We start from the raw sequence: 16,601 nt of genomic DNA, 5'->3' as shown, positions 1-16,601 counted from the left end.
ATCCGAGGGGTACACGGTAGAGGTCCCGCAACTTTGTTTCCGTTTATTGTTCACCTCATTGCTACAAGATCTGGCGGTATCATCGTCTTTTGTTTCTTGTTAAGGTAACGGATCATGTGTCTACAAATCATCCCAGAATGTTCAAATTTTTTACATGTACAAGAATAACTCCCGTCGATGGAAACCTTCAAGAAAAAATTCCTTCTATTAATCTCCGGCAAGGTGGACTTTTCTACCAAATACATCTTTGAAAGATAATCTCCACAACCTTTCATGCTTTTCACAACAAAAGATTGACTTTTTTGAAGCTCTTTTTGAAATCGCTTAAACATCTCTTTTGTTTATATCTTGGAGGCATGTATCTCCATTGACGAGTTAGAGAATAGTCTCATTTCCTTGTACTCGGTGTCAAAATCGGCTTGAACCTCCCGTAAATATTGTGAGTCCAAAGCTTTTTGTGAATTCTCAATGAATTCTTTCAAACTGGTCGACGCTTTCACATACTCATCAAAAAATGAATTCATAGACTCGCTCCTTGAGGTGGTAGTCATACCGGCGGCAAAATGTTGTTTCATGAAAGCAAAAACTCATTGCCGTCTAATTGCATACATATCATTTAGCCAATTGTGATTTTCAAGATCATATTTCTCTTTCAAGTCCTCCCACCTACCTTCAAATTCCGTTGGTGACAATGACTTGTAGATACATGCTTTAAAATCCGTCTTGAACTCCGAGTATTGAGTATACAAAGTAGATAGTTTCTCGGGAAACTTGCTACTAATATGCCACGTACAATATGTATGGTTGGTGTTAGGCATAACCTCGGAAATGGCATTACTTAAAGCGATGTCTTGATCCGTAATAATGGTAATAGGTGGCTTGTTATCGACAGCTTCCAACCAAGTCTTCAAAACCCATCTATAAGTAGTCTCTTTCTCGTCCCTTATAAGTGCAAATCCAAATAAAATATTTTGGTAGTGGTGATTCACTCCCGTTGTAATAACCCTAATTTTTGGGAAATTTTGAAACCCTTATGAATAGTGTTTTTGCTGAATGAGAAAACTTTTCATGCCACACTATGTAGGGGTTCTGATATGGATATTCTGAGATTTTATTAGTACTTTATATGGGATATAAGTGTATGTAAAGATCGTCAGAATCCAAATCCGAACACTTTGATTTTTCCCGGAAATCCAATAGATACGGAAAGAATTGAGTATAAGGTAGCAGGATAAAAGGATTTAAATTAAAGGATTATAATAGAGGATCATAAAAAGGAATATAATGTATTGAGAAAGGTTAAGGGAACCTAAGTAATAAGATCCCGGGTATGATCCCTCAAACGATAAACGAAAACGAAAGTTAAGCGAACAGTATAACAGATCAGCGGTCATTAGGCAAACAATTAGGAAGTTAATCAAAGGGATTAGAGAGGATGATGTCACCCAACCAATGAGAAGAGGACAAGGAGGGGAGGATGACATCATGAGGATGACACAAGCATGACATGGGAAGGAAGGAGATGTGGTGGCTTTTTAACCACACAAAATCAAGGGCAACTAGGTAATTTACTAAAAAAACACAAAAATCAAACCAACCAAGCCAAGCAAATCATTTTTCATCAAAATCAAAAAGAAACCAAGGCATTGTTCTTCATGCTCTCGGCCAAAACAGAACCAGCACACTAAAACTGATGTATCTCCTTCATTTCTCACTCAAATATTGTGTTCTATAGCTCATTGGAAAGGTATTGAGATGACCTACAACTCTTGTTCACAAGTCTTGTCCAAATAAGCATGGTAAGACCCTCATTTTTACAGTTCTTTAAATCGGACTTTTAGAAACTTCAAAGCCTAACTTTGTGTTCTTGATTTCTTTGGAAAGATCAAGCTTGTAGGAGGCTCCCTAAGGCTTCCTAGCAACTTAACACCACCCAAGGAAGGTATAAACTTGAAACCCTAGCCTTTACTTTATTTGTTAGTAAGTTTAATGGTTGGTTTTGTGAAATGAGAAGCATGGATTGTGATTATTAGTAGTTTGGTTTGATTTGGAAGTGTTTTGGTAATTGAAGCTTGATTATAGTTCATAGGTCTTGATTGTGGTTGTTTGAGTTGAAAACCTTGGAGATTATGGACTGATGTGGTATGGTTTCGGTGAAGTTTTGTTGTATTGATGGTTATTAGTTGGTTGGTGGTTAATTGGAGTAGTTTAAACATTGGTAATCGCGTAAACATAGCCGTCGTAATGTCCGATTTACTTTAGACTGCTTTTATTCATAACATTTGGACCCGAGAACTCCCTGCTAGATTATGACCATTTCCATGTTTAGATAGTTCATGTTACGAGCTTCGTTTTGATATGTAGTTCGTTTGATTCCGATGTACGGTTTAGGAGAAACGACCGTTTCAAGTAACGGCATTTCGCGAACGAATCATTTCCCCTCGCCTTACTTTGAAACATAGGTTAAAGACCAAAAAGGGTTAATTAATGTATGAAACAATTATGGTAAGAGTGTTAGGCAGTTGGTAAGACACTCGCGAAGGAATCGCTTTAAAACTCGTAAAGGTTAAATTATTAAAAATGGTGGAGCCGAGGGTACCCGAGTGACTTAAGCGAATCAGTGAGCGCAAAACAAGCGTTAGAGTCTAAGTTAGTTAAAGTATAGATTTACAAGTGACTTTGGTTTAATTCCAACTTACTTGTTGTTTATAGGTTACCAGACTCGTCCCGAGCCTTTTATCACCCCAAGTCGCTCAGGCAAGTTTTCTACCCGTTATACTGTTGTTGTGATGTATATATGTATATGCATTATCTTGTGATAGATGCATGTTGGTTAATTAGCAAATGTTGCGATATATTGAAGCATGCTGATATGGTATATATATGCATGCCTGTTTTGTATTCTTGCCATATATATCTGTTGGTTCAGTTGATAATACCTATGCTAGAGAATAGCAGTAATTTGCATATACCCATAGTAGAGGGACCCAAAGGTGAAAACATTTTCTAAAACCGGGAGTCGAGGATCCCGAGTAGATTTTATATATATATATATATATTTATATATATGTATGGTTATAGTTTTCAAAACTATTAATCGAATAAAGTTTATTCGATAACTTTATTTTATTAATGAATATTATCTTGAATATTCATTCGAGGACTTATGACTCCTTTATATTATTTATTGAATATTATTTGAATATTCAATTGAGGATGTATGACTTCTTTTATTTTATTATCTGAATATTATTTGAATATTCATTCGAGGGCTTATGACTCAGTTTATATTATTTAATGAATATTTTTGAATATTCATTTGAGGATCTATGACTCCGATTATTTGCTGAGATATATTCTTTATTTTATTAAAGAATAAGGTGTAAATAATCAAACTTATTTTCGATTATTCAAATAAAGATAGTACTTTCATATAAGTATATCTTTGGTTATTTAATATTCGTTTCAAGTATAAGTTTTAAAACTTCTACTTCAATTATTTTTATAAAGATTATTCTTTATGGGAATATTATTTAAATAATAATATTCAGTCATTTTCTAAATATTCTGGGGACTGATTTACTTCATTAAATCAGCTTTACTCCAAACACTCTATAAAGTGTTTTCGAGTCTTCAAAATGATTTTTAAAAGTTAGAGCGGATCCCAAAACTCATTTTTATATTTAAGATCTTCCTTTTTAAGGGGATTTAAATACTCACTCAAAACCTGAGGGATCCGGCTCTGTGGTGTATTTTATATTCGCAACAAGGTTGCTGTTTTGATAAATGAATTGATTACTTACCCAACACTCGGGAAGTAAAATTCTTGGAACAAGTTAATCCATTAACAGGCATCGCCTGGGAAATATCGGTGAGTTTTCCTTTCCAACTAGATACGACTTCTTGGTGGAGCCGTATCAACAAGTTTCTACTTGGGGAAAGTGAGGACGAGCTTTACGTTTCAGAGTCATGGATTTCATCTGAACTAGGAGTGGCGTAAGTGGCCGAGTAGCGCCGGCCCAGCCTTATTATATTGGCCCAAATGGCCTGGAAGTTCCGCTAAGGCGGTCCATTCCTTAGGAGTTCAGTGTTCGGTTGACAAGTAAATCCGACAGGTTCTCCTCTACATGTAGAAAATGGTGGGGTTGTACTACTACGACTGATCATCGTAAGTGGTCTTCCTGGCGCGGCAAACTCCCGTAATGAGTTCATCATCCAATTGGATAATTTCTGCAACACTACCCAGAGCACTTCGATAGAAAGGCTACGGTTGGGCGATTGTTGAGTGTTGGCAGGGTCAAGTTTTCAAAATGATGTTTACATCAAATGAAGTATCTCATAACTTCATTTTATTTTGATGATATTTTAAAGGTTGAATCTATTCAAGTATTATCTTGTAGTCTCATCTATGTGATGAACTTTTGAACTAATTATAACTTGAACGGTGGTAGTTCAAGTAGTATTTGGAAAAGATATAAGTATATTGGAGTATCTTGTAACTGCATCTTTTAAACTTATATCTAGTAAATGATTATCTTATGCATGACAAAGATTTTTAGAAAAACGTTGAGACAAGGTTAGATATATGAGATCACCTTGCAACGATATTTTTATACAGTTATACACTGGAACTCTGTGTGTATTATGCATGGAAGAGGACTTCCCATATTTTGAAAAGTATATATGTATATATATATACTGAATATTTTGCGACTTCATCGCATTAAGATATCAACTTGGTTCATTTCTTTTGACCAAGACTTTCATGAGTACTATGAGAAGGCTCATATATTGTTAATCATTATACATATTATTTTGGTGGGCTTGCTGCTCACCCTTGCTTTCTTCTTTCATCACACAACATCAGATAGACAAGATGAACAGGACCAAGCTCCCAATTCGCGAGCGGATAGGAAATGTTCCGCAGTTTCCTATAGGCGTTGATGTCGCTGTAGCTGAGGTAGGAACTACCAATAGGCTAGGCTTTCAACTTTTGATGTATCAGATTATGTATATTTATGAATTGTAATAATGGCAAAGAAATGTAAATTTATTCAGAAACTTGTTTAAGGTGTATTGGCATATAATTGTGGAATAAAACGACTTGTGATTATTTTTGGATATTCATCTCTGAGGCTATAACTTATGGTGTGTGTGTTTAATGGTGGGGTCACAGTACAGAGTAGTTGATTATTTATTAAGATTGGGTGTTTTTAAGGGAAATGGAACTCGTGACAACCCGGATCTCCGACCCCGGATTTGGGGGTGTTACAGAAGTGGTATCAGAGCGAAGCGTTATAAACCTTAGAGATGATGTGACGTTAAGATAATAAGTTCACTAAGATAATAAGAACTCTTGCCAAGTTCATAGTCGGGCTACCTAACGTAGTACTGACAGTTAAAACCCTTATGGGAACCCTTATAAATATCGTGATAGAAGCGTAGTTCGTTATCGTAGATGGTAGCGGGACTCCGAACCCTGAGGTTGAGGAGCAACAACGCGATGATGTTTATTACTAATTGGAGATCGGATTGTGGATCCGATAGAGTGTCCTAATGCAGGACCGGATGATGTTGATATTGAGAATGTAGCGGTTGAGGATGTTGTCCTAGAAGGGATAGTTGCTGAGGAGGATCCCATGGAGGATCCTGACAAGATTGGATAAAGGACCACTGATGAATTGATGACCATGGTTAGGTCGACTACCAGAGGTAGGATTGGCCAGTCACTACCGGAGGTTCGTTCAAGTTTGTAAAGATAGTAGCCCTTTAACGCAGCTTACTCGTAAGACTGAATAGTTTGAATGGACAGAGAAATGCGAGAAAAGCTTTCAAGAACTGAAGCAAAGATTGGTGATGGCCCCTATGTTGGCATTGCCGGATGGAAAAAGGAGATTTTGTGAATTGTATTGACGCTTCGCATAAGGAATTAGGGTGCTCTTATACAGCACAACAAGGTACTCGCGTACGCGTCAAGACAATTAAGGGAATATAAAATTCGATATCCCCACCCATGAGCTTGGGCTCGTGGCAATAGTTTTGCCCTAAAGATTGGAGGCACTACTTGTATGGAGAGAAGTGCGAGATTTACCTAAGCCATAAGTGCTCTAGTACATTTTCACGTAGAAAGAGCTCAACATGCGCCAAATGAGGTGGTTAGAGCTAATCAAGAATTATGATTGGGAGATTCTTTATCATTCGGGGAAAGCCAATGTGGTGGCTGATGCCCTTAGTAAAAAGGAGAGACTCAAGATGATAATGTCTTTGGGAGAGTTTATAAGAGATTTTGAGAAAATGGAAATAAAAGTGAAGGTAACCAGAGCCGGTACCGAAAAGCTGTTTGAGATTGCAATACAATTCGAATTATCGGAAAAGAACATATTGTGCAAGAAAAAGTGATGAATGAAGGCAGAGAGCCAACAATTAGATAAAAGATTAATACCGAGAAAGATGATAAGGGAATAATGAGGTATTCCTACAGAATTTGGGTTCCAAATGTTCAAGAGCTTAAAGATGAGATCTTAGATGAAAGCTAGTTTGAGGAATAAGAATTAGAGCAAACCCTGAACGTGATAGTTAGGGAGGTCGACATCAAGATAGAAGGAACCCATAACATAATGAAGTGGAAAACAAGGATTTTTAACGTATAAGATAACCCCGATTATGGGAGAAGATTGGAACATTTCATACTGAGAAAACAGAAGTTGAACAAGATAGGGAGAATCAGGATGGTACTCATATTGGGCAATATTTATGGACCTTTTTAGACAGAACTTAGACTATTATCCCCAACCACCACCCTGAGGAAACAATGCGGTGAGAAATTCTTTCAGGACCTTTAAGTCGCTAAGCTCTTAGAGTTCCAAGGAACAAGCTGACCCAGTCGAGGCAAGAGCTTGGCTAAAGGAAATATAGGAATCACTCGAGATTCTAAATGATGGACGAATCACAAAAGACTGTTTTTGTCACTTACCCTCCTAAAAGAGGGGCCACCCGCTGGTGAAAGACCAAGAAAGGCACGGAGCCAGAGGTTAGAATAAACTGATTAAAGTTCAGTCAATTGTTTTCGGGAAAGTAATTCCCAAGGTTATGGAGATAGTATAAAAGCTTTAGAGCCAGAACAAAGGCGGATGAGTATGATGAATTATGAATCTAAGTTGTAAAGGTTATCAAGATTCGTTCTGAGGACACGAATCCAGAATGACGGGATATTTGAAATCAATGCTTATGTTGTGTTGGTTCATGAAATAATGATAAGAGAAAGGAAAATAAAAAGAAACTGAAGTGGAAAGGAATATAAAGGCAATAGAGTTTGAGGAATGATAAGGAAGTTGGGTATGAGGAAACCCTAAAGACTCGTAGCAATAGAAATAGAAAAGTATGTAATCATTGGTATGAGGGTGTTCACCATGAGTTAAATTTGATGGTTGAAGGCATACGAGTTATGTACATTTTATCCCCTTTAAGTTGGGAGGATTCAATGAAACCTTTAGATAGTTCGAAGGATAAATAATAAGACGCGGATAGACTAAAGAGACAAGAAGGTAAGAAAGTAGGAAAATTGGATGGAGGAAGTGACCTTCAAGAATGTGAAGTGTAAGACCGGTGGCTTGATACCCAGAAAGGGAGACGCCAGGTATGAAAGATATCCCAACATTGAGGTGACTGTTGAGATAAACAACAAAAGTAAATAAGGAATTATTAAAAAGAAGTTCACATTGAACATGACCAATATCTTCCAAAACATCCATGTTATCATTACCAAATCAGGAAAGAAAAGCGGATGACCATTGTTATCTTTTGGAGGCCATATGGATTGACCTCAATTTGAATAAGGATGCTATTATGAAGTTAGGTATAGACTATCGAGGTGGGAATGATGAATAAGATAATCTATCAAGGATATATGACTTGATTTATCCATAAAAGGATGCAGGTACCTTTTAAAGGTGGAATTAAGGATAGAACAGCGATAACTTAAAATGAATCCTAGGGGAATGCATAAAGGTTGGCATTTCACCCTTAATAGGGACAGTATGAGTTTTGACAGTATGATTTGGAAAGGGTTAAGGTAACAACAACCTTTAAGAATCAGTGGAGAAATTTTTCAGAAGTATATAGACAATGGTTTTAGTATTAGTAAATGGTATTTTGATATGCCCTGTATCTAGGGAATACAGGAGGAACGAATCAAGGATAACCTTAGAGGTTTTACAAGGAGAAAGGTAATATTCAAAATTCTCAAGAATAGAAATGTTGATAAAGGAAATATGACGTAATTATAATGTTGCCAAGTGGGGCAATTGTTAAACCACGAGAAAGTATGGATCGAACCAGTAATGCTCGAAATTGTTCAGGGCAATTAGGACTTAAGATAAAAGATGTTCTAATTATGATTGAGAGTCAGTCATGATAGTGATTAACCGCTAAAGACTGAGGCAATAACTTATGGAAAAATGATAATTTTTTTTTTACTCATCAGATTTTAAGGAAAACATCTTCACATAAGCTGTGATTGAAATAAGTTAGAAAATTTATTTGGAGGTGGTTAAAATGACATTGACTGTAAGGAAATTTTACTATCAGGAAAGGCCAAAGAGGTGGCCGACACTTTAAAGGTAAGAGGATAATTATAGGCGCTTGTGCCAAAGGAATACAGTGATGATGGTTAAAGCTATGCAGGTTGTATTATGGTTTGGAAGATTGACATTCCTTCTGATGACTGTGCAATACCCAACCGTAATAGTAGTTGGTAAAGGTTTAATTCGTGTAATCGCCATGAGCGGGCTATCTATCTCAGAAGATACTATCTTGAGATAAGCCAGGACCATGTTTCAAAAAGGACTAGACGAACCTTTGAGTAAGTCTTCTATTTAAGGCATATGGTTTAGAATGGTATTAACCTGCTACCGTTGCTTTGATTGAAACTCTTCTGCAATTTTATCTGCTTCATTTCATGTATGTATGTCAGGATCAGGAGTGTTCTTCATGAATCAGGAATGGTGATTATGTTACCTCCTTAGAATGAATCGATACGACATGTATGGACTCCGTATGGTTAGATATTAAGATTTCATGGAAAGTGAATGATGACAGTGGGCCAGTGGTGGACCATAGTAATGCAGTAATGATTCTGCGAGTAATGAGCTGATTACAACCGTGAGAGTTGTACTGGAATGGGTGTTGAGATTGAGTACCACTAATCGGGTAGTGGTAGTGTATAAGTTATCATTGATAGACTAATTAAGTAGAGTATCTACCTATTGAATATTTATTCCCTCTTATCAATAGAGAGTCATATTACTATACGAGGAAGGTTGCGGTGCAAGCACAGAATTCTAGTATCGATGATGTATAAAATGAGATTCCAGATTCGATTTTCGATGTCGAGGGAGTTTCAAAGGTGATTGAGTATAAGCTCGAGGAAGAGCATGGGTCCATAGAATGATGGACGGAATAGCAAAAATATTTAGGCACGTGAAATGCGATGCTATAATACTTGATGTTGATATAAATACATATATGTTTTGTTCTTCTATGACAAACCTCTATAGTTCAGAGGTAGGTTCCAAGCCAGATATTTTGTGGCAGTATATTTTTTTTTCATATATACAATTCTCTTCAATTCGTTCATTTCTCTTCTTTTCATTTTGTATAAGCTGAGAAGAACAACCCTTCCAGAAGGGGAGGTATTGTCGAATGACTATCTATCTGTGTGATAGAAGCCTAGTAGGATACCACCTATTGTTTAATTGCTTGTCAAGTACTAAAGGCAGGCCACCTTCTGTACTAACTATGCGATATAACAAGTGTTCATGATCATAGTGATCTCTCAATAAATTCTTTTACTTCTATATGAAGGATTAAGCTTTCGATAATAGAAACAGCTGAAAAAGGAGTAGTAAAATTTTGGTGGTATTCGGAATGGAAACACATTCGTGATACTAAGGTTGACGTGGTTATTAAAAGGTCATAGAACGCTAACGAGCAAAAGTATAACCAGTATAATATTAGGAACGGAAGGTAGTAGCGATTACGAACTGGAAAAGAATGGGTATTGAGAAGCAAAAGCTCTAATGCTAAAAGCTATAATGAGAGTCTGTGCAATAGACTTGAAAGAAATTGGAATGATCACTTAACACGGATTGAGTTTTCTTACGACAATAGATCATATGTCAGTATTGAGATATCGCCTTATGAGATCCTTGAGGGAAGACAATGTCGATCTCTCTTATGTTAGGATGAAGTTGTAGAGCGCAAGATGCTCGGACCAGCAGTGGTCCAAAGGGCCAAGGATATGATAGATCTAATCAGAGGACGGCTGGTAGTAGCCCAAGATGGACATGATAAGTATGTTGATTTGACACGAAAGGAAAAAGAGTATGAAATAGGGGACCTAGTGTTGTTATAGGTATTTCCTTGGAAAGGAAGGATGAGGTTCGGAAAGAAATGAAAGCTAAGTCCACGAATTGTTGGACCCTTGGATATATTAAGACGTATTGGGAGGATAGCATAGGAGCTAGCCCTAACCCCGGACATGTAGCAGGTCGTAACGTGTCTCACGTATCAGTGTTAAGGAAGTGTAATTCAGATGCCAGATAAACAGGGGCATATGAGCGCATAGATATGCAACCCGACGTAACCTATATGGAGCAACCAGGAAGGGTTGTAGAGTGAAAAGGGAACAAGTGCTTAGGAGAAGGCTTATCAAACTATTCAGAGTTTGATGGAAGAACCACAATGTGGGAAAATTTATTTGAGAGTTAGAAAGTGTAATGCTAAGAAAGTATCCCAATTCATTTTCTATCTGATTCCGGGACGGAATCCTTTTAAGGAGGGGAGACTGTAATAACCCCAATTTTTGGGAAATTTTGAAACCCTTATGAATAGTGTTTTTGCTGAATGAGAAAACTTTTCATGCCACACTATGTAGGGGTTCTGATATGGATATTCTGAGATTTTATTAGTACTTTATATGGGATATAAGTGTATGTAAAGATCGTCAGAATCCAAATCCGAACACTTTGATTTTTCCCGGAAATCCAATAGATACGGAAAGAATTGAGTATAAGGTAGCAGGATAAAAGGATTTAAATTAAAGGATTATAATAGAGGATCATAAAAAGGAATATAATGTATTGAGAAAGGTTAAGGGAACCTAAGTAATAAGATCCCGGGTATGATCCCTCAAACGATAAACGAAAACGAAAGTTAAGCGAACAGTATAACAGATCAGCGGTCATTAGGCAAACAATTAGGAAGTTAATCAAAGGGATTAGAGAGGATGATGTCACCCAACCAATGAGAAGAGGACAAGGAGGGGAGGATGACATCATGAGGATGACACAAGCATGACATGGGAAGGAAGGAGATGTGGTGGCTTTTTAACCACACAAAATCAAGGGCAACTAGGTAATTTACTAAAAAAAACACAAAAATCAAACCAACCAAGCCAAGCAAATCATTTTTCATCAAAATCAAAAAGAAACCAAGGCATTGTTCTTCATGCTCTCGGCCAAAACAGAACCAGCACACTAAAACTGATGTATCTCCTTCATTTCTCACTCAAATATTGTGTTCTATAGCTCATTGGAAAGGTATTGAGATGACCTACAACTCTTGTTCACAAGTCTTGTCCAAATAAGCATGGTAAGACCCTCATTTTTACAGTTCTTTAAATCGGACTTTTAGAAACTTCAAAGCCTAACTTTGTGTTCTTGATTTCTTTGGAAAGATCAAGCTTGTAGGAGGCTCCCTAAGGCTTCCTAGCAACTTAACACCACCCAAGGAAGGTATAAACTTGAAACCCTAGCCTTTACTTTATTTGTTAGTAAGTTTAATGGTTGGTTTTGTGAAATGAGAAGCATGGATTGTGATTATTAGTAGTTTGGTTTGATTTGGAAGTGTTTTGGTAATTGAAGCTTGATTATAGTTCATAGGTCTTGATTGTGGTTGTTTGAGTTGAAAACCTTGGAGATTATGGACTGATGTGGTATGGTTTCGGTGAAGTTTTGTTGTATTGATGGTTATGAGTTGGTTGGTGGTTAATTGGAGTAGTTTAAACATTGGTAATCGCGTAAACATAGCCGTCGTAATGTCCGATTTACTTTAGACTGCTTTTATTCATAACATTTGGACCCGAGAACTCCCTGCTAGATTATGACCATTTCCATGTTTAGATAGTTCATGTTACGAGCTTCGTTTTGATATGTAGTTCGTTTGATTCCGATGTACGGTTTAGGAGAAACGACCGTTTCAAGTAACGGCATTTCGCGAACGAATCATTTCCCCTCGCCTTACTTTGAAACATAGGTTAAAGACCAAAAAGGGTTAATTAATGTATGAAACAATTATGGTAAGAGTGTTAGGCAGTTGGTAAGACACTCACGAAGGAATCGCTTTAAAACTCGTAAAGGTTAAATTATTAAAAATGGTGGAGCCGAGGGTACCCGAGTGACTTAAGCGAATCAGTGAGCGCAAAACAAGCGTTAGAGTCTAAGTTAGTTAAAGTATAGATTTACAAGTGACTTTGGTTTAATTCCAACTTACTTGTTGTTTATAGGTTACCAGACTCGTCCCGAGCCTTTTATCACCCCAAGTCGCTCAGGCAAGTTTTCTACCCGTTATACTGTTGTTGTGATGTATATATGTATATGCATTATCTTGTGATAGATGCATGTTGGTTAATTAGCAAATGTTGCGATATATTGAAGCATGCTGATATGGTATATATATGCATGCCTGTTTTGTATTCTTGCCATATATATCTGTTGGTTCAGTTGATAATACCTATGCTAGAGAATAGCAGTAATTTGCATATACCCATAGTAGAGGGACCCAAAGGTGAAAACATTTTCTAAAACCGGGAGTCGAGGATCCCGAGTAGATTTTATATATATATATATATTTATATATATGTATGGTTATAGTTTTCAAAACTATTAATCGAATAAAGTTTATTCGATAACTTTATTTTATTAATGAATATTATCTTGAATATTCATTCGAGGACTTATGACTCCTTTATATTATTTATTGAATATTATTTGAATATTCAATTGAGGATGTATGACTTCTTTTATTTTATTATCTGAATATTATTTGAATATTCATTCGAGGGCTTATGACTCAGTTTATATTATTTAATGAATATTTTTGAATATTCATTTGAGGATCTATGACTCCGATTATTTGCTGAGATATATTCTTTATTTTATTAAAGAATAAGGTGTAAATAATCAAACTTATTTTCGATTATTCAAATAAAGATAGTACTTTCATATAAGTATATCTTTGGTTATTTAATATTCGTTTCAAGTATAAGTTTTAAAACTTCTACTTCAATTATTTTTATAAAGATTATTCTTTATGGGAATATTATTTAAATAATAATATTCAGTCATTTTCTAAATATTCTGGGGACTGATTTACTTCATTAAATCAGCTTTACTCCAAACACTCTATAAAGTGTTTTCGAGTCTTCAAAATGATTTTTAAAAGTTAGAGCGGATCCCAAAACTCATTTTTATATTTAAGATCTTCCTTTTTAAGGGGATTTAAATACTCACTCAAAACCTGAGGGATCCGGCTCTGTGGTGTATTTTATATTCGCAACAAGGTTGCTGTTTTGATAAATGAATTGATTACTTACCCAACACTCGGGAAGTAAAATTCTTGGAACAAGTTAATCCATTAACAGGCATCGCCTGGGAAATATCGGTGAGTTTTCCTTTCCAACTAGATACGACTTCTTGGTGGAGCCGTATCAACAAGTTTCTACTTGGGGAAAGTGAGGACGAGCTTTACGTTTCAGAGTCATGGATTTCATCTGAACTAGGAGTGGCGTAAGTGGCCGAGTAGCGCCGGCCCAGCCTTATTATATTGGCCCAAATGGCCTGGAAGTTCCGCTAAGGCGGTCCATTCCTTAGGAGTTCAGTGTTCGGTTGACAAGTAAATCCGACAGGTTCTCCTCTACATGTAGAAAATGGTGGGGTTGTACTACTACGACTGATCATCGTAAGTGGTCTTCCTGGCGCGGCAAACTCCCGTAATGAGTTCATCATCCAATTGGATAATTTCTGCAACACTACCCAGAGCACTTCGATAGAAAGGCTACGGTTGGGCGATTGTTGAGTGTTGGCAGGGTCAAGTTTTCAAAATGATGTTTACATCAAATGAAGTATCTCATAACTTCATTTTATTTTGATGATATTTTAAAGGTTGAATCTATTCAAGTATTATCTTGTAGTCTCATCTATGTGATGAACTTTTGAACTAATTATAACTTGAACGGTGGTAGTTCAAGTAGTATTTGGAAAAGATATAAGTATATTGGAGTATCTTGTAACTGCATCTTTTAAACTTATATCTAGTAAATGATTATCTTATGCATGACAAAGATTTTTAGAAAAACGTTGAGACAAGGTTAGATATATGAGATCACCTTGCAACGATATTTTTATACAGTTATACACTGGAACTCTGTGTGTATTATGCATGGAAGAGGACTTCCCATATTTTGAAAAGTATATATGTATATATATACTGAATATTTTGCGACTTCATCGCATTAAGATATCAACTTGGTTCATTTCTTTTGACCAAGACTTTCATGAGTACTATGAGAAGGCTCATATATTGTTAATCATTATACATATTATTTTGGTGGGCTTGCTGCTCACCCTTGCTTTCTTCTTTCATCACACAACATCAGATAGACAAGATGAACAGGACCAAGCTCCCAATTCGCGAGCGGATAGGAAATGTTCCGCAGTTTCCTATAGGCGTTGATGTCGCTGTAGCTGAGGTAGGAACTACCAATAGGCTAGGCTTTCAACTTTTGATGTATCAGATTATGTATATTTATGAATTGTAATAATGGCAAAGAAATGTAAATTTATTCAGAAACTTGTTTAAGGTGTATTGGCATATAATTGTGGAATAAAACGACTTGTGATTATTTTTGGATATTCATCTCTGAGGCTATAACTTATGGTGTGTGTGTTTAATGGTGGGGTCACAGTACAGAGTAGTTGATTATTTATTAAGATTGGGTGTTTTTAAGGGAAATAGAACTCGTGACAACCCGGATCTCCGACCCCGGATTTGGGGGTGTTACACCCGTAATTGGAATAAAAGGCATGTCATACCTATTAGTCCGATATGTCGAGTCGAAAGTCACCATATCTCCAAAATTCTTGTACGCGTTAAGCGAACGAGGATCAACCCACACCAAACCCCTAACCCGATTCTCCTCATCCACATCCACTCGGTACAAAAAATTGCCATCACTTTGTTTTTGCAAGTCTCGTAACAAAACCAATCCACACTCCGCATCACCGGAATCAAAAACCCGTCTTTGAATGTTTCGTATTACATTTCGTACGTCTTGAGCGGAAAACCCAATTTTTTCAATACCACCACACGTCTCACTAAGTAAATTCATCACTTTCGGGGTCTCGATACCCGATTTGTTGAATAACTCAATCAAAGATCGGGTAAACGGATCTATGTTGCGTGATCTTTGCATGAAATTTACCTTATCCGATGTAACCATAGCATGATTGTGCTCTAGGTTGACCTTGGTTACTTCTCATTTGTTTGAGCTTACTTTGTGAGCAACACACATACGAGCACGACAACAAGTTCGAGGAATAACATCTCGAGGTCGTTTTCCTTTAGCCCTATCTTCAACTTCCAAGGGTTTTGGGCCCAATCTTCCACCCTTTCGACATATATACAAACGTGACGATATACCACCATTTCTTGAATGCTTATGACTACTTCTAATAATTATCTCGAACCCTATACTTCGACCATAACCTCGATAAAAACTTTCCGCTTCATCCAACGAATCAAACATCATACCAACACAAGGAACTACATCATTCATATTTCCAATAAAATTTTCATCATTAATTTTATCATCATCATCGCCATTAAAAAAATCATTAATATCATCGGAATCACCGTGAACATCGTGATTCTTCCAACTGAAACCAACATCATCATCACTATGCGTTTTTCGCTTCCCCGGATCATTAACTTTATCTTCAATACTATCAACATATATTACTTCATCATCATTAAAGATTTTACGATAAACCCTCTTTTTTGTGTGTGGGGGGTAACATAATTAAAATCGTTATGATCACTAGATGAACTTGAATAATCAAATAAATAAGAAGCCATGGATATTGAATACTAACATTTTTTTTCAGAAGAATAAATTTGAGCAGAATGTTAAGAAGCAGTGAAACAGCAATGTTTCAAAAATACAGACATTTTAAGGTAGGTGTGTGCATTAAATGCACGCCCGCAATGTTTCATTGCGATGGCTGCAATGAAACATTGCGGCACTGTACAAACCCCCAAGCCAACAACTGTAAATATTTGCAGTTTAAAAAAAACTTTACAACGTAACCCAGCAATGTTTCATTACGGGGGGAAGTGTCCACCGCAATGAAATATTGTGGTTGGGATGTTTATTTTTGTTATTTTCTTTAAAATTAGAAAATTAATCAAAAAAATTATAAAAAATAGTTTCTAGACTTATTATATTTCATTTAATATGTTAAATGTTATTTTGAAAATATAAATGT

General features: G+C 36.4%; 1 protein-coding gene across 1 annotated transcript; it reads right to left on the bottom strand.

The window, feature by feature from the left end:
- Window positions 1–587: 587 nt before the first annotated feature.
- On the bottom strand, window positions 588–15,445 carry LOC141680261 (protein FAR1-RELATED SEQUENCE 5-like). The gene is made up of 2 exons (XM_074486535.1): window positions 15,150–15,445; window positions 588–942 (listed from the first exon to the last, which is right to left on the bottom strand). Exons 1-2 carry the CDS (start codon window positions 15,443–15,445, stop codon window positions 588–590), a joined length of 651 nt encoding a protein of 216 aa, XP_074342636.1.
- Window positions 15,446–16,601: the final 1,156 nt, after the last annotated feature.

The sequence above is a fragment of the Apium graveolens genome, chromosome 8 (assembly GCF_009905375.1).
Source record: "Apium graveolens cultivar Ventura chromosome 8, ASM990537v1, whole genome shotgun sequence".
NCBI classification, from domain to species: domain Eukaryota; kingdom Viridiplantae; phylum Streptophyta; class Magnoliopsida; order Apiales; family Apiaceae; genus Apium; species Apium graveolens.
This window is presented reverse-complemented; position numbering and strand designations above follow the sequence as displayed.

Coding starts and splice junctions, on each gene's coding strand:
- LOC141680261 (XM_074486535.1), bottom strand. CDS start 15,445: ATGAATTTACTTAGTGAGACGTGTGGTGGTATTGAAAAAATTGGGTTT. Junction 943..15,149: donor TCGACATATCGGACTAATAG/GTATGACATGCC, acceptor TGCACTTATAAG/GGACGAGAAAGAGACTACTT.